Source organism: Anthonomus grandis, chromosome 6 (genome assembly GCF_022605725.1).
Source record: "Anthonomus grandis grandis chromosome 6, icAntGran1.3, whole genome shotgun sequence".
Taxonomy (NCBI): Eukaryota; Metazoa; Arthropoda; class Insecta; order Coleoptera; family Curculionidae; genus Anthonomus; species Anthonomus grandis.
Genome location: NC_065551.1, coordinates 26992621 through 27016088, shown reverse-complemented (window position 1 = coordinate 27016088; position 23468 = coordinate 26992621). Strand labels below are relative to the sequence as shown.

General features: G+C 30.6%; 2 protein-coding genes across 3 annotated transcripts; both read right to left on the bottom strand.

Annotated features, from left to right (window-relative positions):
- Window positions 1–30: 30 nt before the first annotated feature.
- LOC126737575 (bromodomain-containing protein DDB_G0270170-like) lies at window positions 31–11866 on the bottom strand. Its single transcript, XM_050442547.1, has 18 exons — window positions 11661–11866; window positions 8787–8916; window positions 8665–8721; window positions 8407–8502; window positions 8207–8344; window positions 7911–8152; window positions 7584–7850; window positions 7424–7472; window positions 7152–7270; window positions 6981–7084; window positions 6677–6923; window positions 6380–6565; window positions 6088–6323; window positions 5906–6035; window positions 5750–5832; window positions 5485–5621; window positions 513–724; window positions 31–427 (listed from the first exon to the last, which is right to left on the bottom strand). The coding sequence occupies exons 2-17, from the start codon at window positions 8893–8895 to the stop codon at window positions 525–527; spliced, it is 2400 nt and encodes a 799-aa protein (XP_050298504.1). The 5' UTR covers window positions 8896–8916; window positions 11661–11866; the 3' UTR covers window positions 31–427; window positions 513–524.
- A 597-nt stretch (window positions 11867–12463) lies between these two features.
- Window positions 12464–18064, bottom strand: LOC126737580 (cytochrome b5-related protein-like). 2 transcript variants are annotated; one of them, XM_050442557.1, is made up of 7 exons: window positions 17781–18064; window positions 14529–14621; window positions 14091–14224; window positions 13577–13968; window positions 13335–13523; window positions 13045–13269; window positions 12464–12989 (listed from the first exon to the last, which is right to left on the bottom strand). In XM_050442557.1, the coding sequence occupies exons 2-7, from the start codon at window positions 14602–14604 to the stop codon at window positions 12719–12721; spliced, it is 1287 nt and encodes a 428-aa protein (XP_050298514.1). In that variant the 5' UTR covers window positions 14605–14621; window positions 17781–18064; the 3' UTR covers window positions 12464–12718. The 2 variants fall into 2 exon arrangements, with proteins under 2 accessions (XP_050298514.1, XP_050298516.1); XM_050442559.1 differs by lacking the exon at window positions 17781–18064 and adding an exon at window positions 15102–15317.
- Between the last annotated feature and the right edge of the window lie 5404 nt (window positions 18065–23468).

The following is a 23468-nucleotide window of genomic DNA, read 5'->3' as shown; positions in this document are numbered from 1 at the left end:
ATACTAATAATCTCTTAAAAATATCATAAGTAACTAATCAGTGTATTTATTTTCAACTCAAATCATTTATATACACACATATTTATACATTATTAGAGAATAAAGATTCCATTTATTTTTGTGAAAAGCATTATAACATTTTTTGAGTTGATTTAAAATTATTGTGAGCACATGTAATGTTAGGCATATGGAATGTTAATTTAATGGACAATAAACTTATTATAAACAATCCTATGATTAGAGCTTATTAAGTACATTATTATCACAGGTTTGTAAATTATAGGATTATTTTGCTTTTAAGTGAAAACGCAAACAAACATTATTCCTTCTCTAGTTTTATTTTTTAAATTAGGAATAATTTATCCTTACCGATTAGAATATCATAAAAAAAGTATGCATTGATGTAGACATGTCTGATAATTGAAATCTGAAAGCAAATATTTCAATCAAAATACTTTTCGCATAATACATTCAAGTTTTACTAAAAATATATTTAAATTTTAAAGACTTACCCACAGATATTTTTATGATTTGTTAGTGGAAACTCTTGCTGACTTTTCAGTTACAGTAGGCAGTTCTAAGGGTTTTTTCTCTCCGCCAGCGCTCTTTCTGGTATAATAAGGCGAGTTTAAAATGTTTTGCCGGATTTTAGATAGTGTAGACAATATTTTTGGTTCTTTTCCTGACGAGTAAGTCCTACGTCTTTTTGGAGATTCTTCAATCCCTGGTAAAAGACAATTATTATTTATGTGTTAACAGTATATAGGTTTATATAATTTATGATAAACATATGAACCTATATAAAGAATGTGAGCGGTGTATACTGTGTGGTGACTTTAACTGGAATAAATTCAGTTAAAACTAATCAAAATTTATCTCGCAAAATTCCTGAGACCCGTCGATTTTTGTTTATTTTTTTTTTCACATTTCAAGATAGTTTTTGTATTTTTTCACCTACAGGGGGGGTCCAAAATAACCCCAACTTTTTTTTTCAATTGGAAAGCCACTTTTTTTAAACTCTCATTGAAAAGCCCTTTTTCTTGATTAATTTGCCCTATTTACTTTTGTGATTATCTAAAGGAGAAATACGAAAAAAAAAACCATTAAATGATTAAAAGTTGCGTTTAATGTATGTATGTACTTGTTGGCAAAGCCCAAGACGATAATAAAATTCGTTTCTGACATTTTCAAACACTTCTGGAGATATTCTTGCCTAATACGGTCTTTGAGTTCGTCTAGGTATCCTGGTTTGCTCATATAAATTTGACTTTTCAAATGTCCCCACAGAAAAAAATTAAGTGGTGTGAGATCGGGAGAACGTGTCGGCCACTCGATTGCACCCCTTCTACCAATCCATCTGTTTGGAAAATTGTCATCTAAATACTGGCGTACATTATGGGCATAATGTGAGGGAGCACCATCTTGTTGCATCCAGATTTTTCATCATACAAATCTGGATCGAACTGACTCGGATATAAGGCACGTAAGACTGGAACTAGTTCATGTTCAAGAAATTCTAGATATCTTTCCCCAGTTAAAGTATCATTGAAGAATATGGGCCCTATAACTTGCCTGCCAATTATGCCAGCCCAAACATTAGTTTTCTGGGGATATTATGTATTAGTTTCCCTTACCCAGTGTGGGTTCTCGTCAGACCAGTAGCGACAGTTCTGCTTATTAACATGGCCATTTAGGGTTAATGTATCCACTCCGAAGATATGCGATTTTCGTCAATGGCGTTTATCATTAATTCACAGAACTAAACTCTGTGATCTGGATCGTCTTCCAATAACTCTTGAACGGGTTGCATTTTATAAGGTCGTTTATTTGCACTTTTTAAAATTTTTAGCACAAATTTATGATGAATAGAGTTTTCGCGAGCTACTCTTCTGGCTACAGTTACCGGATTTTCTTCCATCGCTAACAATACATTTAATTGGGTATTTTCATCGATTTTAGAAGACCTTTGTCTTGAAACATCCCTCACGTGCCCAACTTCTCGAAATCTGCTTTCGATTTTACTAACCGTACCTTGGTTAATAGGTGGCAAATCTGGATATTTCTGCCCGAATAAGTGGACAACCTCTAGCTGAGTACGACTTCTGTCCCCATAACCAATCATCATTAAGATTTCAATCTTGTGGGATTCAGATAAATAATGCATTTTTTCAATATAAGTTAACTTATTTAACAACTGGTTGAAATTCACTTTAACAGTGACACTACAACAACGTCAGGAAATGTCTCGATACCAATTAAATAAACAAACACGCCAAAAATTTACCAACACAAAATATTTCGAGACTTTTAATAATTTAATGGTTTTTTTTTTCGTATTTCTCCTTTAGATAATCACAAAAGTAAATAGGTCAATTTAATCAGGAAAAAGGGCTCTTTTCAATGAGAGTTTAAAGAAAGTGGCTTTCCATTTGAAAAAAAAAGTTTGGGTTATCTTGAAATGTGAAAAAAAATAAACAAAAATCGACGGGTCCCAGGAATTTTGCGAGATAAAATTTGATTAGTTTTAACTGAATTTATTCCAGTTAAAGTCACCACACTGCTGTATATTCATTCGATATATAATGACTATTAGGAAAAACGAACAAAATTACACGTCTATCATGTTACACCCAAGACATTTATATTTTAAATCAAAAGACAACAACACACACAGACACAGTCTCGGTCTCGAAAATTTTATTTCACACTGAGTGTGTGTGTATAATTTGACCTAGTCGGTCGTGTTTTAACCTTTTTAAGGTCTGATGATACTCTTAGGAACGAAACACGTGTCACCACTTTGACCCATAAAATAAAATTTTCGAGACCGAAACTTTGTGTTATTGTCTTTTGATTTATTTATGTCAAGGTCTCTTTGAGAATATGGACAACGTCTTTTGATTTATATTTTTATGCTGTTGAAGTTTGGCTCTAGTCTAACTCATGGCTACCCAAACTGATCCAAGCAAAACCACTAATTAAATATTTTAGTATATAATTTTCTATCACTAAAAACTTAATAAAAAGATAATAAAATTGGCACTTAAATTGCTTTACACTATTATAAGAAATAGATGTTTGGAAAATGTTGGTGTGCGATAGTTAATTTTCCTGTATTTCTGACATTAATGCCACACATAGTGTCGCATAATATCAAACTTTATTTTAGAACACTGGGTGAAATATAATAAAGACTTGGTGTTTTGTGGGTAAATATATCAAGAAGTGCTATACAAAACTATTTGTTTCATGCTGACCAGGTCCTTCCAATAGATAGAAAGAAAAAGATATGAAGATATCGTTCATGACCACAAAGAGGATGATAAGAAAAAAAATACGTTTCAGAAATTCTGCGAGAGTCCTCTTTGTATTGCCGAGAATTGAAGCTAGATTTATCAGTAGTAAGTTTTAAAGTGCAACCCTCAGAAAAAGTTGTGATAAACGTTTAAGGTCTTCACATATGCAGTATTCAACCTCTTAAAATTAATTACAGTTTTTTTTACTAGATTGTTAATAGTTTTGACCCAATCTGCTAGATAATGTCTTTAGTTTCAAGTTTGGTAATAATGCTCATGATTGTAGATCAACTACCAATAAAGATTAAACAGATTTTTAAGCAGCGATACCTTTCATGAATCTTATTGTCGTTGATATCTTATGAGGTCTATTATTTAATTAATAAAGCTTGTTTTATGATTCTGTCTTAAGTTAATCAATAATTATCAACGAAAAACCTCGAGTTTGACCTAACAAGGCTCCGCTGACGTAAAGTACGTTTTAAATGGTCATATTTCATAAAAGGTAAATCCAACAATAATAGTCTTATTTTATAGAAACGTATCATCCATTTTTCTCTAAGAGACCACACGAAAACAAAACAAAGGTAAGAACACAAAGTCACGGTCTCACGAAATCCATATAATTTTTTTAAAGCTACACGTGTTTCGCTCCTATCGGAGCATCATCAGGCCTAAAAAATACATTAAGATATTTTTCACAAAAAGAACGCTTATAAATTATGACAAAACTCATTACCTAGACCTACACAGATCACATTACAACTAATAACAAAAGAAAAGCTAGGTTAAGTTAACAATTCCCACCATAGATAAAAATGTATGCTTAAAAAAAATAAAAAAGTAAAAATGTAAAATGTCACCAGTGGGGAACGATCCAGCAACCTTTAGATACACAGGCGTCTAAGGGGAGTTTAAGAAGTATTGGATGAAATTGTCCGTAGTGGTGGGTTTGCGGTAGATCTCAAATTCAAGTTTGTTGGTATTTTTTGAAATACGCACATCATGAAAAGGTAACCTTCCATCTCTTTCTTCTAACGGTAAACGAGATATTTGCGTGAAGAGAGTTTATAGAAATGAGGAAATCCGCCAATTCTAGATCATTTCCATTCCATACCACAAAAATATCATCCACGTATCTCCTATATACAGTGAGAAAAGCACCAAACTTCCCATTGACAATCCTTTTCTCCAAATGGTGCATAAAAATCTCACTCAGAAGAGGAGAGAGGCAAGACCCCATTGCTAGTCGAGTAACTTGTCTAAAAAACCTGTTGTTGAAAACGAAAAAAATCTGATCAAGTACTAGCTTGAGGAGTATTAAAAGATCATCAACAATAAATCTGTCAAGCGGTGACTTAAACAAAAGGGACCTGACTAGATCAAGGCAATCACCAGGTGGAATGCTTGGAAATAAGCTCTTAACGTCCAGAGAAATTAGTTTTGAACCCTCTGGTATGCAGATGTTTTTTAAAAAATTTGTCAACTCTACTGAATTTTTTGTGGAATGAGTACTTCTGAAACCAGTTACATCTCTGAGTGTGGTATTTAACCAGGCTGACAAGTTGTAACAAGGTGAGTTTACAAACGATACTACTGGCCTAATAGGGAGATTGGGTTTATGGATTTTCGGAAGGCCGTAGAGGAGAGGAGTTCTGGGATTCATAGGGTATAATTTTTCTTTCCTAGTATGAAAAAATTCTAAAGTCAGATTACACCTATCAAGGGTTTGTTTAACCTTGGAGAAAAAAGAGCTAGTAGGATCTTTGTTTACATTAACAAAGTCAGCCGAAGCCAAAAAATCCAAAACCTTCTCTATGTAATCATCCCTCTTAAGTATAATCAGGCAACTACCCTTGTCAGCTTTCGAAAGGATTAAATCGTGATTCTTTATTTTATTAGTTAGTAACAGTAGTAACAGTTTATTAATTATTTATAAAAAAAAAGTCCTATAAGAATGAAATATGCTATAAAATAAAATTGTAAATTAGGAAATATCCAAACATTATTAACATAACTGTATAAAAAACTGTTAAACATCGAATTGCGCAAGAAATCCTGCTTTGATATTAAAACTGCATTGACAACTAATTAAAAATTGGAAATTGAAAAAATGGAAATTGCCAAAATGACGGATAAATTAGAAGAAAGTAGAATTAATATTTTTAATGAGGCCGGAGTTTCTTACCATCAGAGGTTTTTTTGGTGCACGAGGTATTTTCAGCTATGGAATTTCTCCGAACTGGTTTCACTGTTTCAGATTTTGAAGTTGAACTTGTAACTGACTTTGTATCTGTTGATGGTTTGGATTGATATGAAAAGGACCTAGAATGAAACTTTCAACTAAAAAAGGGTATAGCAAGAACTTTAAAATATAGAAAAAAATTAAGTTATTAAAAAACCATATGCCTTATTATTAAACTGATTTATAAGCAAAACAAACTTTTTCTCACCTGGTTAATTTGGGTCGCGTGTTTGTTCCTGAAGTTCCATGTGAAGCAGGAGTAGAGGCCGCTACTGGTTTAAGCTTTGGTGCCTAAAATTAAGAAAATATGATATTTATTATTGTAAAATTAAATAAATAAAACATGTCTCTAGAAAACTCTTACCTGTATCGGAGTACTAGTCTTTTTCGACTGCAAAGGAAACCTGTTTGCAGCAGTCTTCTCAGGTGTACCAGCACCACTCTTAGGAGAACTTTTGTCATTTTTAGTCATTTTTTCCACTGGAAGTACAGCCCTAAGAAACCAATTTAATAAATAAGAATAAATGTTTTAATAAAGTCGTTTACCTCATAGGTTGTCTAGACATTAGCATACTAGTACTGCTAGTCTTTTTCAATTTATTCGAGTTGAAGTTGACTTTGCTTTGGGTCAGAGAGTTCTGACGACGAATAGAAGTAAATCTCGCTCCACTTTCGTTTTTACCTGAATTAATGCTATTATTTTGACTGGTAACGGAAATATTTGATGATCTTGAGTTATTTGATTTGGTGCTTGTGTTCTGTATTAATGCATGATTAGAACTCTGAAAACCCAATAAATTTCATAGTTTTTAGTCCTAAAAAATAAGGAAACACTTACATTAAAGGAATATGGTGGGGGATTATTCACTAATGAAGATCTAGACTGAGATAAACTGTTGATAATTTTTTTGCTGCTATTACTTTTACATGAAAGATCCAAGGCTTCGTATACATTGGGATCTTCGTTTTCTTTATTCTCTACTTGTTCGTCTACAGAGGAATGACCCGAGTCTTCAGCATGATCCTAAAAATTAGTTCATTTAATATTAAGTAGCTCTACAAATATTTAAAATAATTTGCCTATCCAAGACCTCTTTATAAGGGGTCTTAATACCAAGTTAAGTGTTGATCTTACCTCTTCACTTTTGCTTTCTTTAAACAAATTTGCTAAACAGTGTAACATGTGATGAGCCTCCTTCTTCTTAGAGACTGATAACTTATCATGTTCATCTATTACATCAGACAAATTTTTAAGTAGTTCAACCGCGTTACTTTTATTTGAACATTTCGAAATTTTACTGATATCTTGACTTAAATTACCGCCACTTTGAAAATGCTCCATGCTGCATTGGGACGCACGTGATATTTTACTTATATTTTGGCTAAAAATCAAAAATTATTAAACATTAATTTAAAATATTAAACATTTAATTTATTACCTAATATTATTATCACAAATTGAGTTAGCACTGTTATTATTCACTTTAATATTTGAGGCTTTTTGTGTGATAATCGCAGATGGTGTGTCGAACAATTTATCTACCTAAAAGTTAAATAAAAAATATTTTTAAATGTATTTGAGTTTATTAAATAAAATTTGTATGCTTTACCTTTTTTAAAATATCTTCACCAGCCTCTTGGAGGTCAGCACTTTTAGAAGAATCCCAATCTCCCCATTCTGGTTGGGGAGTGCAATCTAGTAAGTACCTTTCTTCGTTAAAGGATTTCTCTATAAATTGTTTTTAAGTATTTGTTATTAGCAATAAAACGTTAAAAGCACTAAATAAAATAAATATCTTCAATAGATCAACAACCTGTACACAGATGTATTAAAGTGTACATGTTATATAATAAGTATAAGAAAATTAAAAAAAAAACTTACCCTCACAAGCAAGAGATTGGTTATTAGTCTCCAAAAATACAGAATCTACCTAAAATAATGAAAAAATAAAGTGTTCTCAATAAGAAAAAGATTAATTTTTCTCATGTGTATTTCAGAATACATACAAAGACCAGTTTTAATAATAAATCAGAATCCTTACTATATATTTATTGTCTTCCACCCCTCTGCAAACACATCCTTCATCAAAGCTATTTGTGTTATTCTTCTTAATTAAGTCCTCCAATAATGCATTTTTATTCAGTACTAATGGCCAAGATTTTATACGATTTCTGAGATTCTCAATGTCAGAGGCGAATTCTGAAGAGCCGAATTTGTCAGATAATGAAACGACGTTTATTTCTGGAATAAACTGAAAAGCTTCATTTAGGGGATCTAATTTGACATCTATTGATCCAGTATCATAGCTCTAAAAATGTTTTTCAAAAATTAAAAAAATAATCCTTAAGAAAATATAGATGGATCATACTCTGGAAGAATTTGAATAAATTCTAGAAACATCCTCTAAGCTCTTTGTATTGAAAGAAATATTCTCTGAAAAAGCGGGGGAGTATGATGAAGTGCTTGGAAAATTCCTTGAAGTTGAAAATAAAAATGCTTTATTTATGCTAGAAAAATTGCTGGAATCTGAGTTATTATTCACTGTTGATAGAACAATATTTGGAACTTTATTTTCTGGCTTTATTGCAGCAGGTAAATATGCATTTGGATCTAAAAAAAATGAATTAAAACTGTAAATTAGTAGCTGTTTCAATAGATACAAACCTTTAAAAATTGCATCATTTTGCCCCTTAATTGCATTTAAATCAAAGTTAAAAATCCCCAATGATTCCCTTTCCAAGTCCAGACCACTTAAGTTTAATATTCCTAAAGATTCTCGCGTAAAAGTGTGGCCGGGTAACCCTACAAATAGTATATTTGAAATTTCAGGATTTATTGTTTCAATATTAACCATTTGTTTTTACCTTTTAAAATCCCACTTTCACTGTTTGAATTGATATTAAAAATTAAAGATTGTCGCGTTAGAGAATCGCGAAGAAGTGTTGTTTCTGGGAGCAAACCTAAGAAAAATATAGTAATATATATATACACTTCTCATGGTTAAGTTTTAAAAATTAAAATGTGTGTTTCAATAAATCGGATAATTGGATATCAATAAATAGGATATTTTTTTAACAGTAAAATTTATCACACAGAGAGTAGAATTTTAATAATTAACTTACCTAAGGATTCCCTTGGAAAAAAATCTTCCTGAGCAGCTAAAGATGGCCTGCCTGCATCTACAAAAAAGTCATGTTATATATTATATAAAAATTTATCTAAATTTACAGTTTGTTTGTCCTACCTTTACAAGATGATATTCTAAAGCTGCTATCTCCTTCACAAGATTCAGGGAAATTAAAAGGGTTTTTAGAGGGGCTTTGGGTGCCAGAATAATCACCTGATTTGTCCATGTTCGAAACTCAAAGTGTATCCTAAAGGTATAGAAAGTTGAAATACTAGGGCTGTGGCTACTTTAAATTAACCAAAAAAATTATTTTATATGAATCACTAAGCATCTGTTAGGTTTAATCTACTCTCAATAAAGTAAGCTATTTTAAAATCTTGCATTTTTATCAAGACTTTAGAAATAGTGCTACTTCTATATAAAACTAAAGTATAGTATTGTTATGGAATATGTAATTGAACAAAAAATACTTTTTGTCTCAACCAAATTATAAAAATAAGCATTTTTTTTTACAGTAATTGTATTCTCAGTTCATTTCCCAAAGCTACTCTTTAAAGAAAAATTAGCTTTTGACATTGTTGTTATCTTGTGAGAAAACAAATCAGGAAGACTATCTGCTACAAGATACATTAGAGGTTTTTAATCTTAATTGAACAGTTCCATCACCTACTGTTAAACAACAGTTCTCCTCAGGAAAAAAAGTGTCCAAAGAACTATTCAAAGCTCTCGGAGAGTAATGAAGACACTTTTCCATCAATTAATAGGCACTTTTGCATATGCCCTTACACATCAACCTTGATATTGATCATATAGGAGAAAGATTTATTAAAAAGGGTAAACATCATAAGACTGGATAACACTTAAAATAATTATAACCGTTATCTTTATTCAAACAACATTATAAAAGTATAGTAAAAAATTTACAATTTCTAATAAACAACTTTTGACTATGTGCATACAGACATTTTAATGATACAGGTGTATTTAATTCTAATTAACCTTTATTTTATGCTATAGCCCATCATAAATATTAGTAATAATATATAAGTTGGATTGTCTGCGACCAGCCATAATACCTGACTGCACAATCTCTCCAAAACAAATAAAGCATTATAGCCACCTTAATTAAATCTTTATTTAATTGATAATATTCCTTAAGTAAAATATCTACCTAGCTGATATTTTGAGAATCATTTCTCTATAGGCTCATCTCTCTTCTATAACCCATGCACAAGCCCAAACATTTATATTTTCCAAAAGATATAACAGGAATAACAATACATATAGATCCATAAAGAACTGCCCATAATTAGCAATAAACAAATATTCATTAGATTTTGGGTGTTCAAAATTCAGTGCAAATATTTTAAGAGGATATTGTTATTTTTTTGTTCTATAAAGATGTGTCCTAAAATGCCCTTCCTCAAAGCTACACCCTATGCAAATTGCTTGAAGAAAATCAATTATTTATAACCATGACTACATTTATGTGGACTACGCCTATTGGAAACATAAGATATGGGCCACCGTAAGAATAAACCCCCTGAATCCTTTCCTAAAATTAGATAATTATACACCATTTTTGAGATGTAAACTGGGGACTTTTGAGGGGTATTTTAGGACACATTTTTATCTGAAAAAAGTCTTATTTTGACTCTAATAATAAACTTTAAAAATATTTGCACAAAATATTGTAACTACCTGTAAATTATGTTTACAAAAATAGTTACAAAAAGTGTTTAGAAGACCACATTCTTTTTTGTTAAGATCAATAACAGGCCATTAGTACTGTTGTGAGCAATGGAACGTTCCCGTTCATTCTCGAAGAACGTTCGTGAACGTTTCACGACTTTTTTTGTGACGTTTATTCTCAAGAGCACGAATGAGCATGAATTCTAATGTTCCCCAAAAATGTGAACGTTCTCATAGCGTTAAACAGTCAAAGTGTAAGCTCAAATACTGGCCAGCCAAACACCTCTACCAATTTAATGGAACCGAAATTAAAAAAAATAAAACTCACTACCAAATCTGGGGCTGAAATTAATACCATTGAAGATGATTCTTCTGAGTCTGACGAGTCTGAATTTGATTTAACGGAAATTCTGAGTGATTTAAAATCAAGCAAGCGCGATGAGGGAGAGGATAGGTCGGGGAAGAGTTCCTAAATAGGTTGTTTGAAAGTTTAACTTAATAAATAGAACATAAATAAACATTTTTAATTTCAGATATTTTCCTAATATGTTTCCTTTGCATTTTTTTCATTTATGCTCGTATGTGCTGAAAATTCTCGTTCATGCTCGTTCATGCTCGAGGAACGTTCTCGAAAAATAAATTCTCGAGCATTTTACAACACTAGCCATTAGGCTTCGGGACTGACCTCAGCAGTAACTCTGTTAAAGCCACTTGAAAATATATGACATAAATGGATAGCAGAAATAACAACAAAACAGGATGGAATATATTTCAAAAGGAAACCATAAGGCAATGACTATTATGAATTGCCAAAAGAATTATTATGAAATTTTAATTGTAACAAAATTTACTATAATCACCACAATTCTTATTCTGTGAACATTGATCTCAGTTGCTTGTGCTCATGTAAGATTTTATGGTTATCTGTTGAGTCCTGTAAAGTGGGGACAAGATGGGTCTAAAATACTGTCCGATGGAACTATACATATCACAAAGGTTTTGAATATAGAAATTTGATCGATGCTTGTAATAGTATACTAAGTTGAATTATTGTAAATTCCTTATGGAATTATGTATTTGTATCTTACATGAAAATGCACTGATCACATTCCATTCTGTTTGTCTCTTTAGAAAACCAGCTCAAGAGGTTTAAAATCAAACTAGAATATTTTGAATTGATCAGTGCATACAAAAAACACAGGGAAAAGATAATATGTTAATTATAATATGAAGAAAATAAAGATCTAAATGTTTTAAAGACAAAAATTGTATTTTATCTTATGTTATAGTCTTACTTACTTGTTTCCTATTGAAGTTTGTATAGATTCTACATTGAAATTTATTAACTACTATAACTTATACAGCAAGCGTCACAAACGTGTATCGATGGCCAGAAATTCCAAATATTTATTCTTTCAAGTAATAAGTTTTTATACATGGCACCATACATAAAAAGTAAAAATCAACAAATTCAAAATTAAACTGTCCAACGTCCCACCAACTGTCACTTCGGTGATCTGTTAAAATTTTTAAATTTTAAGGGACTATTCGCACTAACTTAATAAAAACGGAACGGCGATATGAGATTCAAGAATTAAAAGGAACAGCACAAATGCGCAAAATTTTCTTTTGAGCTTTTTTAATAATAGACTCAGATTTGTATATTAACTTTACTTTATTTATTTTTATTAAATTACTTATATTACTACTATTTTTGGGGAAAAATTACTATAATAATAAGAAACTACTACATATTTTATTTACTGAAAGTACCCTGATAAAAACCTAGAAGGAGTAAAGTTGCTTTAAAGAGATCAAGGATGTTCTACTAGAATAGTATAAAGATATAGTATTAAAGACTTTTCCACCGTATATACATTAACGCTAGATTTGAAATTTTTAAGAATTTTGATTGCCGTTTAACTTAATGATAACAGAGCTTATAGAATATAGGCATCTTTCTTTCTAGCACTCCTCAGATGTTAAGAGTAGACGCTTATTTAGCAAATAACTATTCCAAAGTCAATCAATCTACATTTCTTAAAACCTTATAGGTATTTTCACGAAAAAGATTGAAAAACCTCTTTAAAAAGAAACTCCAATTATTTAATTTTAATTTTTATTTTTTCGACACATCGCAATTAAGGCTTTTAAAAATATACATAAGACAAAATGCTTCTATAGATGCTTGGACTATTGGGTAACTTAATGGAATATAGCAACCACCTTTATCTAACACTTCAATAGCTTTGTAATAGTCGATCTAATATAAATAAAAAAGTGTTGTTTAAAAAAAGACTAAAAAGACTAGTTTTCAATAAATCATTATCCTAAACCATTATTTGTGGTAAGACTCTTTAGTTCGGCAACTCTTTAGCTAGTTGTCGATACTGTCCCTTAACTAGATCGAGCTGGGTCACCAACCTCCAGTTAATTCCAAATTCTTCGCAGGTCTTTAAGAATACCGGATAAAGGTACTCCAGAACTCCATGATCAATGGTGGGAAACAAGTGATGAAGAGCATGGTCGCCAAAATTGGTAAGTACGAGAAAGTGAGAACCAGTTATGTCTTTGCGGTCCATCACTGCATCCACTTGGTGAAGGCCCCAGTCCATTTCTGTTTTAGGACTGTAGAAATACAAGTTCTAAGATTGTGTAATTAAAGCAATAATATTTTACTTACCGAGGTTTATCTCCATCGTGAAATATGTCAGGGTGATGATGAGCTGCACTTACCCCAACAATTCCAAAATGAAGACTACTTATGGAAATTACCCATAAAAACATTACAGCACAGATCCATAACGGTTGTCCCGTTACATACCATGAAAATACTGGTACAGTAAAAGGTATAAGTGCGGCCCATGGGATTTCTAAATTTTTTTTTAATAGGACTGTCGTGATTAAGCTAAAGAATAAAAATAAATCTGTTCTTTTAATGAAAGTGACTTACATGTTAAAAACATTTCTTACGTTTTTAAAAAATGTGATATAAAAACAAAAGCAAATATGATCGGAGAGTAGATCCCCGATGTATATTTTATTAAAGTGGATTTATTTCCTGGGAGGTATTGCAAAAAAGGCTCCAGCGAAGAAATTTCCATATCACTTATGGTATTTGTGTACATGTGGTGGCTTAGGACATGGCTTATTCTCCACTCCCTTGAGACAAACACAAATTTATTGATAATTTTTTAAAGGAATATTTTACTTACTTTGAACTCATCATACACAAATCAAAATAAAAACGTCTAAAATTATCCCTTTGATGAAAAAAATTGTGTGCGGCTACGGCGAGCAATGCCAATGTAATCCCCGCAATCAATCCTATGATGAAACTTCTATAATATACAGCCAATAAAAATGTAGTAACATAAGCCACAAATAATAGATCAGTCAGGTTTTTTGTTCTTTCTATTGGTCTCTTAGGTACAGTATCTAAAGTTTCTATGATCCTCCCCTTTAAGGTTTTATAGAAGCCTTTCTCGTGAAATGTAAATGGGAAAATTCTAGGAGTACTGGCTTTTTTAACGAAAAAACTAGACAACATGTTTTCCGCTCTGTCTGAAAGATGGTGAGACTCAAATGCTTCGGTTATGTCAGTACCCTGAAACAGATTGATGTAAGCAAAACAGTCTAAAGCTTATAGAGTTTGTATCATAGCTTTGGTGACTAGACAAAAGCTCTCGTGTGGAACTAAAAGAAAAATATGGAAATAATATGTCATACCTTCGTGAGCTTAATCCAATCTTCTCCACCAGGGTGGTTTATAATAAAATCATCTAAGTCATATAAATTGTCATGTATTCTCCACAAGCCTTCTGCGCCATCATCTAATCTTCTCCCTTCCAACCATATTGGACCTAAGCATCCAAAAAACATACATTCAATAAGTAATAATTAAAAATTTTAAAAATATTTCAATTTTTTATTCATTCATCTTATAATAATCAAACTATTTCTTCACATCTTGTACCCACTTCAATTCTTGAATAGAATCCCATTAACATTTTCAGATTGGGAAAAAATTAGATTGCATAAATTTTTGTCTTTCTATAAATAAATACGCAGCTTTTAATAATAGAGTAAGTATTATATTCATAAAGTAAACTGGTTCTCTTTTTGTAGCTGAAATTAAATAGTAGATGAACTTAATATTCTACTTACCAGAATGTAATGGATGGTCTCTCAAAGTAGGGTACTTAATACCCAAACTGGACTTGAAAACTTTGCGCATATCCATTCTGTACTGAATGATACCTGAATTTATTAAAATAAATATATTATATAGCTGGCAATTATTTATCAATTTGCATGTTTAATTGGCATCCGATAATATAAAAACCTATAAATATAAATACAAGTGGTCTCATAATTAAAGCCTAAAACTGAAATTTCTAAATGAAATGTACTGTTTGTTAACTTGGAATGTCCCAAATAATAAAACATAAAATTCAAATTAATAAGTCGTTAAATTAAAAGTACATTAATTATTGGTTGAAATTTTCTAGTATATCAGTAATTCTTGTATTATATGGCAACAATGCGGGTATATTCAGCCACGAATCGGAACGATTCCGCTCGAATCCTCTTCACTCGATATGCTTCTAGCTTTCTTGGTTGGTTTAATTTTTGGATTATTGCTTCTGCTCTACTGAGGGCAATTCATTCACATTGTATCTGAGCTTGCTCTCGACCAAAGCTAAATCCCAGACACTAAAATACATTTTTTAAACTCACACAGTCTCTAGCACAGTCTGGCTATTCGTTCCGGATGATGGTAATAGGAGTTAGCCAGAAGAAGTATTAGTCTTTCAAAATTAATCTAAATCACTTTAGTTGAAAATATGTCAACAGAGAACGTTAAAATGATCATACTACTGTTTAGATGAAAATATTTCAAATATTATATATGTGTATATTACTAGCTACAATATAATTTGTGGCAAAGTTCGTATTTATTGCTTTAGGCACTTAGGTATAGGTAGGTATTGACATAATTTGAAAGAAAAATTAACGGAAACGTATTTCCTAAAAAAATATTATTTGCTTAATGACTTTTTTAATTTAACCTGATGTACTTACGTGGAAAAATTATTGGAGGATCTTTACCGCTAAATTGTTATTATTAATGTTTCCTGCATAATTGATTAGTAATTAATTTGGATCGTAAACAAAATTATTATACCTATTAGCAAGTATAAAAGTAGTAAGAAATTGGCATATTCATACGTGTTAAATAGGTAAAGTTTTTGTAATATGTTCTATTTTATCGATCCAACTAAAGTCTCTAAAGCCAGTCTATAGCAAATTCGCCATATTTGCAGTGAACACCATCATTGGACATCAACATCAACATTGGACATAAAAAAAACTCTGGAAGGGTATTTCAACCGTTTTTTTTTCTTTTCTTCTTTGATTAAATCATTTACCCTCATGGTTTTTCGATGATTCTCCACTAAATAACAGTATAAGTTATAATATATAAGTGGGTCTAGACCTGCGTTAATGTTAAATCCAGATTAAACAGGAATGTTTCAGAAATTGGCAATACTTAAATATTATTCATTCTCACTTAAATTTTGATTTTCTTCTGGAGTTATTATTGAAATTTTAATGAAGGAATAATTGCTCAGCAAAGTAAGCTTAGATACAGATGATAGAGTAGGAGACTGTCCACAATATGTTTAGGAATCCCTTTGTAAGTCTACCATTAACTTGATCCTGTGTATATGATCTTGATAAAAAATTTAAAAAGTCAATTTTTAGTTCTGATGCTAGTTGAAAAGGTCAACAGGCAAGATCGAGCAGATATTATTAAGTGTGAGAATAACAATAAAATACGAAAAATACGAAAATAGCTACGAAAATACATTTGTAGAATTTTTACACATAGGATCGACCAGTGTCACCATATCTTTTTCTTATTCATATCCTTGTATTGATCTTATTAAACAGTAATAAGTATACTAATAAAAAAGTGAATAAGTAGAAAGTAATTATTTTTAGTTTGAATAATAATTGCCTTTAAATGTTGGTGTAATTATTTTTTTTAAGTGCAATTTTGTTTTAAAATTTGATTTTGAATATTAATAAGCTTAAATTAATCATACTCGGTTAAAGGTTATGCTTATTAACTATTTAAAAATATACAGAATTTATTACGTATTTTGAATATACATGTTTTTCTATGTATATTCAGAATATATAGTGTCTGGATAAACAGAGATAGAGAAGAACTGGATAATCAAAGAGATTAAGTACATTTGAAAATCGAATACTTATGAAATTTTCATTCATATGTAATCATTAATATTATAATATATAGAGATTACTACATATATACATCTTAGAGAATTAGAATTAGAATAGAATTATAAAACTTAGAAGCCAATAATTATTTTAAAAAAATATTAATTTTTTTTTTTAGTTTAATAACTAAACTTAAACTATTCGTGGTTAAAGGTTAATAGAAATAATTAAAATCTAGAAAATTATATGTATATAGTTTCTATCCCTTGTTCACATTTTCGTATAAAAGTAAAAACTAAATGGCAATAATCTATAACTTAAGTTATAAATTGCTGGCCCTTTGAAGCCAATAATAATTAATATATTTCAAAGGGCCAGCAATTATAATATTATTACGATAAACATTACAATAAATTCGACAAACATTCGTGAGATATCCCATATACAGTGTCCTATAAAAAATTAAATGTATAGATGGTATATCCTGACAATGTGATAACCTATTTTTAATTTATTTTATAAAATAATTCTCACTAAAAGCTGAAAGAATGACCGTTGTAGATATTGTGAGAATGTTTAATTAGATATTTCAAGGTTATTAGAGGATATTAACATTAAAAAAAATTAACATGGATTTATTACGACTTTTTTTTTTATATGGCCATAGGAAATACAATTTATTATATCGTTTAAAAATAATAACCACAATTTTTTGTCCTAATTTTCTAATAAATTTTCTTTAAAAAATCGTTAAAACATTTGCAATTTTCTTATTTGAGTAGAAATTTTTTTTTATCAGAATGTTTAAAAAAAAAGATAAACTTATATCAGTATATATATAATGTGTTAGTTCAAAATAAGAATTATATCTTCAAAAAAAACCAACACTTTTTTTCTTCACTTTCAAAGGTCGCTTGAAGATATAACGAATTTTATCAAATTATCCTGTAGGTAAAGGAAAAAAAGTTCTTTATTAAATAATTTAAGATTAACTTAGGAACAAATGATTTCTACAAAAGTTATTATTGTTAAGCACGTATGTATTTGACCAGTTGCGCCAGTTTTCAATGCCAACATTTATTTTTGACCTTTATTAAAAAAACATTTCCCGTATAAGCACATAATGTATCAATAAATGAAGTATAATTTTATAAAACATTAGTTTACCTCACTTTAATTATTTAAAACTTTAAAATCCTGATGAAAACACCATTCACATTCATATCACATAACCCGCTATCGCAACACACTGATTTCCCCAATGTTGTTAACGACACTGAATTAATAAATCGGCAATATCTCTATAAATGATATATATATATGTACCCGAATTTCCAATTTACATCAATTAAGCACTGGTTTTTAATAATTTTAATTGAAATTAGCAATCACCTTTCGCGAAATTCGTAAAATGTAACTTGTTACCCATAAAAATAATAACCGATGTGAACTGAATTTACTGAATGATGCATAATCAACTTGATACTCATATTGTGGATTTTAAATACAATTCAGTTAATAAGAGAGGACGTACACCGCCAAACTTGTACCTAAGTGCAATTAAGCAATAAAAATATTAAACTTCAATCTTCAATTTTGTTTTAATAGTAATGAAAAAAATCTGAAATTTTCAAAACCAAAAATAATATCAACTTAGTTCTTATTTTAAATACGCAACTAAAAAATTTTAAGTGCATTTTAGTATAATAGAATCTTATGCCTACATATAATTAAAATGAGTAAGTTTAAAAAATACATTATTAACATAAAATTTAATATTTTTTAATCTAACAAACAATATAAATATAACTTTTTGCTTTTTCTTGGCCAGATTTGTAGCATATATGATGATGTAGAATATGTAATAAAATATGTAAAACACATTGTCTTTACTCTCCGTTTGATTTAGATTTATTTAATTTGAGCTTTCAAAGATATAAATAAGATTTAATTTGTGGCTTACATTTATTAACGGTATTATTATTTGATAATTTTTCAAAACCAGAAATGACTTTTAAGGCTCTATATAGAGCGCATTAACTCTTTTATAATTTTATTTCGTAGATAAGACGTTTCATTTCTCAAATTCTTTGATCATTCCCTAATTAATTTGTTTCTTACAATATGCACCTAGAGTTTTGATTTTTTAAGTTTCTTATTTCTTCTATTCATAATATACAGGTTGGAGAGTCGATCATCCATTGATCAGAGGTGCGTAAAAGCGAAATATGGCAATTGTGTAAGCGTGCATTTCGTGCGCCCTGCCACTTGCCTATGCTATGTCATTATTTTTCAGTACGACATTAGTTTGGGGGTAACTATTGAATCAAATTTCGCAAAATATTACACGAAAGTTCAGGCTTTTCTAGAATATTTTTTTGACGCAGACATTACACACATCATTGTACAACTCACATAAAATCGTATCTCAATATATTTAATGATAAAAGTGTGATAAATTTAATCATTATACAAAAATAAAATTAAAACTCTTAAAAATAAACTTAACAAAAATTATTTTTTTTATTAAAAGGCTCAAACAGACCAGACCTCCTTCTTTGGCTAAACAATAAGTTAATCTATCATAAAAGGTATTTCGTACTTCCAGTAGAAGAATTTTTTGTGAAATGGAATCACATTCAACAATTTTCTTTCGTAACACAATAATTTGTTGTCACAAACAACAACAATTTGTTGGCCTCCTAAATTCGTTTTTGTAAATGCTCTTCTTAAGATAACCACAAAAATTAAAGTCATTTGGGGATAAATCGGGAAATCGAGGAGGCCATTTAATATCGTCAGTCCCACTAAGACGGTTGTATGAAAAATCTTTTACCATAATGAGCAGGATGGTGGTCTTTTAAACATAACAACAGGTCTGAATCAGTGAAGATTTAAATCGTAGCAAGAACTTTTGCTTCTGCGGCAACTCAAGGTATTTTTGGGCTTTTAAAGTACCCTAAAAAAATGACCCTAATATGAAGGGTACAGGGAAAAAACCAGATATGTTATTTCTTTTCACATTAGAGTAAATTGAATTGTAATGTTCAAAACCAATTATGTTTATTTCCAAAACGAATATAAACATGTAGTTTACATAAAACAGAAGTTAATATTATTATAAAGTATAATGACAATAGTTTTTTGGTTTAGAAAAACTAAATACGGCTTTATTGCAAAAAAATCTGCATCACTCAGGGTTTTGCAGGAACAAAAGCAGCAATGTCACCTGAAACCGACAAAAACCAGCTGCTTTTATTTTTGAAATAAAAAAGAACATTTAATTTTTTGGAATTTTTAATGTTTGTTTATCAACATATTATTATAAAGTAAGTTAGAGATGAGCCAGGTTTTGAAAAAATGTCACGGCTTTTGGACTGCAAAACCTCATAAGGCTCATTAGGTCGTTAAACTTAGCCTTTGGAATTGGTAATGAACCTGTAAAAAAATTACAAAAATTAACACATCTCATTTTTATTTAAAACTTTCTTATAACTTACCATCGTATACCGGAACGGGCAGCAAAAATTCTCCGCATCTTAAAGCTGAATTTCGGTCAAAGCGTTTTCGTATTAATCCCGACAAAACTGTTCCATTGTATGTTGAACGGTAGTAGATAAGGCGGCTATGATCAGATGATGCCACTATTTCCTTCAAAATCTGGATTTTAAATAGGCATTCTTGTAAATATATTGTGTCTAAAAATGATTTCCATACCAGTATCATATTTTGTGACATACTCACTACAACAAACGGCGATGGTTTGGAGCGGGAATGCCTAATGACTTCTTCGAACTCTTCCGGGACCTCAAAGAGGTTCTTCAAATCCCACAATCCTACATTTTTGTCACATTCCAAATAGGAGTGTCCTCTCATAGAGAATGTGATTTTTATTTCATTCAGATTATGAATTTTGTTGTTTTCTACAAAATGAATAAATGGAAAAATGGTAAAGTTTTTATTTTGTCCTCCGGCAGAGTCATAGAAGATTTGCAGTTCTTTAACATCGTCGTCTAAATAATTATTGATAAAATAAAGAAGAAAAGATGCAACTTCGTTTGATCCTTTTTTAGCCTCTTAGGTATATTTTTTATACCTATCATGACGATAGGTATAAAAAATAGATTGACCCAAAGAGAGGACATGTACATTAAAGGCGTACATAGACAATTGGCGTTTATAATACACGTCGTTAGAGGCAATTTTAGGAATTAAAATATTTTTTGCAAAATCAATGCAGATGGCTTCCTTTTTGTTGCTTTTTTTTGCAGCTTTTTTGGCTTGCCTTTTCCTTGAATAAAACGCCTCAGCCTTTCTTTTGTGAAACTTGGTCATAACGGTTAATTCTCTAATTTCATCAGTATCAGCCAAACTTTTAAGCTTAATTTGAAATTCATCACACGTTGCGCCATGTGCCACTTCTAGGGTATCCAAAAGCAATATTGAATTCTTTATTAAAGATTGTTCTGTACGTTTCATACGAGACTTTAGCATTTAGATGCTTTTCCTTAAAGAGGTTAAACGTCTTTTTGATTGTAAGTTCTTCTGGTAAATAGGTCTTTTTTGTATCTTTTAGACTATAGTGTATACCCTTAAAGCTTTTGATGTGGTCACATACCAAACCTTTTGTTAAGTCGTCCAGCTGGCAGCTTCCTATGAGTTGCACTATGCTTTCCACGTCTGTCCTTAGGAGCTGCACCACTTCGTTTGAGGCTTTCTTTTATATAATTTATTTTATTTTTTGTAATCACATTGTAATTTTATCTTTGGCACACACTGGAATATAACCATCGCGAACTCGAACTCGATACGCATAACTTGCATCATGGAAACTGGCAGTATTCTCGTTTTGACGAGGTCTTCTATGCTGGACAGGTAAGACTGTAATTAAACCAGCTAAATAATAATTTTGCTCATCGTGAGAGCTCAGAGCATTAAAATGTCTCAATATATCTGCTCTTTGCGCTTCATTAAGTACCTCAAAGCACTTTAATCGTGAGCAATTACAAGGCTGTCCAGCTTCATGAGTGGATAACTTCAACATTTTAGAGATCTCTGACATCCGACCGGTTCTCTTTCTTTTTTTTTTGAAGGCATTATTTTGTTCTCAACGGATCCCTCCGAATCACTATTAGCCATAATGGTTTATTATTAATCACACAGACAAACAAGAAGTCACACTTTTGCGGTTACAATAATACTGGCACGTTTTTTAAAAATGAATATTGCATCAGCCGGTTTGTTTACATGACATCGCTGGTTTTTTCCCTGGACGTTTGGACTAAGCTGGTTTTTATTCGGTACGCTATATTTTAGATACTAATTTACGCAAGACTACGGGGGCTGTTTCCCGGTTTTAGTACTCTAAAATAAGCGTCTTCATTCGAAGAATTCAATGGCGCCTCTACCGAGATTTTCAATAAAAAGTGACTTATCTGATTTTTTCCCTGTACCCTTCATATATAATGTTAGTGATAGTGTATATTTGATCGTGTTGAATCCACTTCTGGGGCACTACAAACCATTATTTGATAAAAAGGTTCTTGCACTTTAGTGCACTTTTTATTGTTTAAATATCTGTTCGTATATGAATGGCTTTATTGGGCCGGTTTCTAGAATACAATACCACGTGGAAAGTTTTGCCAATTACTATGCATTTACGTGACTTCTCTTCAACAAGAAATTTAAAAAATTATAGATGTTTGTGTATTAATAGTGTCAGTACGATTAAAATATTACAGTAAGCTATCCGTTGAATGATAACTGACCTTATAGTTCTAGAAGGTAGCAAATTTAGTCACTAGGGGCAAAAATTTTTTAATAGTATTTAAAAAAAATTATGAAATGGCTTCTATTTATGAGTCGAAGTAGGTAAACTCCAGTTTGAGTATTTTGAACACATTTTGTAAAGTAAGCTATTAGAGCTGCATTTTTTAGAAAAAGTTCTGCATATGTAAGGCGTTTCCAGGAAAAGATTACCAGACCAAAATATCTTAATCTAGAGCTTTCAACTATATTAATCGTTAATAATATATGTGAATTGCACTTTTAAGAATCCTTATTCAATCGCAATGGCGTGAGATTTGCATGGAATGACCTTTGCCTATGACATGTACATATCTCGTAATTCATAACTTCGATACTATAAAGTACTATAAACAAAGGCTGAAAATTTTAGGTATACATTCTGCCATTGAATTCGGCGCCAAAGACTATTGAATAGTAATTGAAATATTTAAAATGAATTTAAATAGTCAATAGTAGCCAATTCTAAGTCAATCCATCTTTCTGGTGGTCCTTAGATGCGAAATTAAACAATATTACGTCATTAAATATGACGTTAGATATTCGCCAATAAAGCTTGCAAGCTTACCATTTGTTGTTGATTATTGAAATTCCACAAAGTAATTTTATTTGAGCTATTTGTATACGTGTATATACTGCGAGAGGTAGATACAAAATAGACAATAATAAAAAAAATAACTAGAAATAACTAGGAAGACCTAAACTAAAATATTATTTTATATATAATATTACAATAACTAATTAGTAATATAATATTTTTAAGGGATTTTGGGTCTAAAATATATCACAAGCATCTCAAAAATATTTAACAACTAAGGTACAAATTTCGCTTAAAGTTATTAAACTTGTTTCTTTTTTATTTTTAAAATCACATAAAGGTACGGACTCGCATGATTAGCCTAAAAATTGGTGTGTTGGTATGCAATAAAAGTAAATAAAGGATTATTCAAGTTGTCAATTTTTTATATTTCTTTCTCTTATAGGAATTTCTCTTTCTTTTATTTTTTATTCGGCTGAATATCCTATGATTAATTATGAATTAAATAAAAA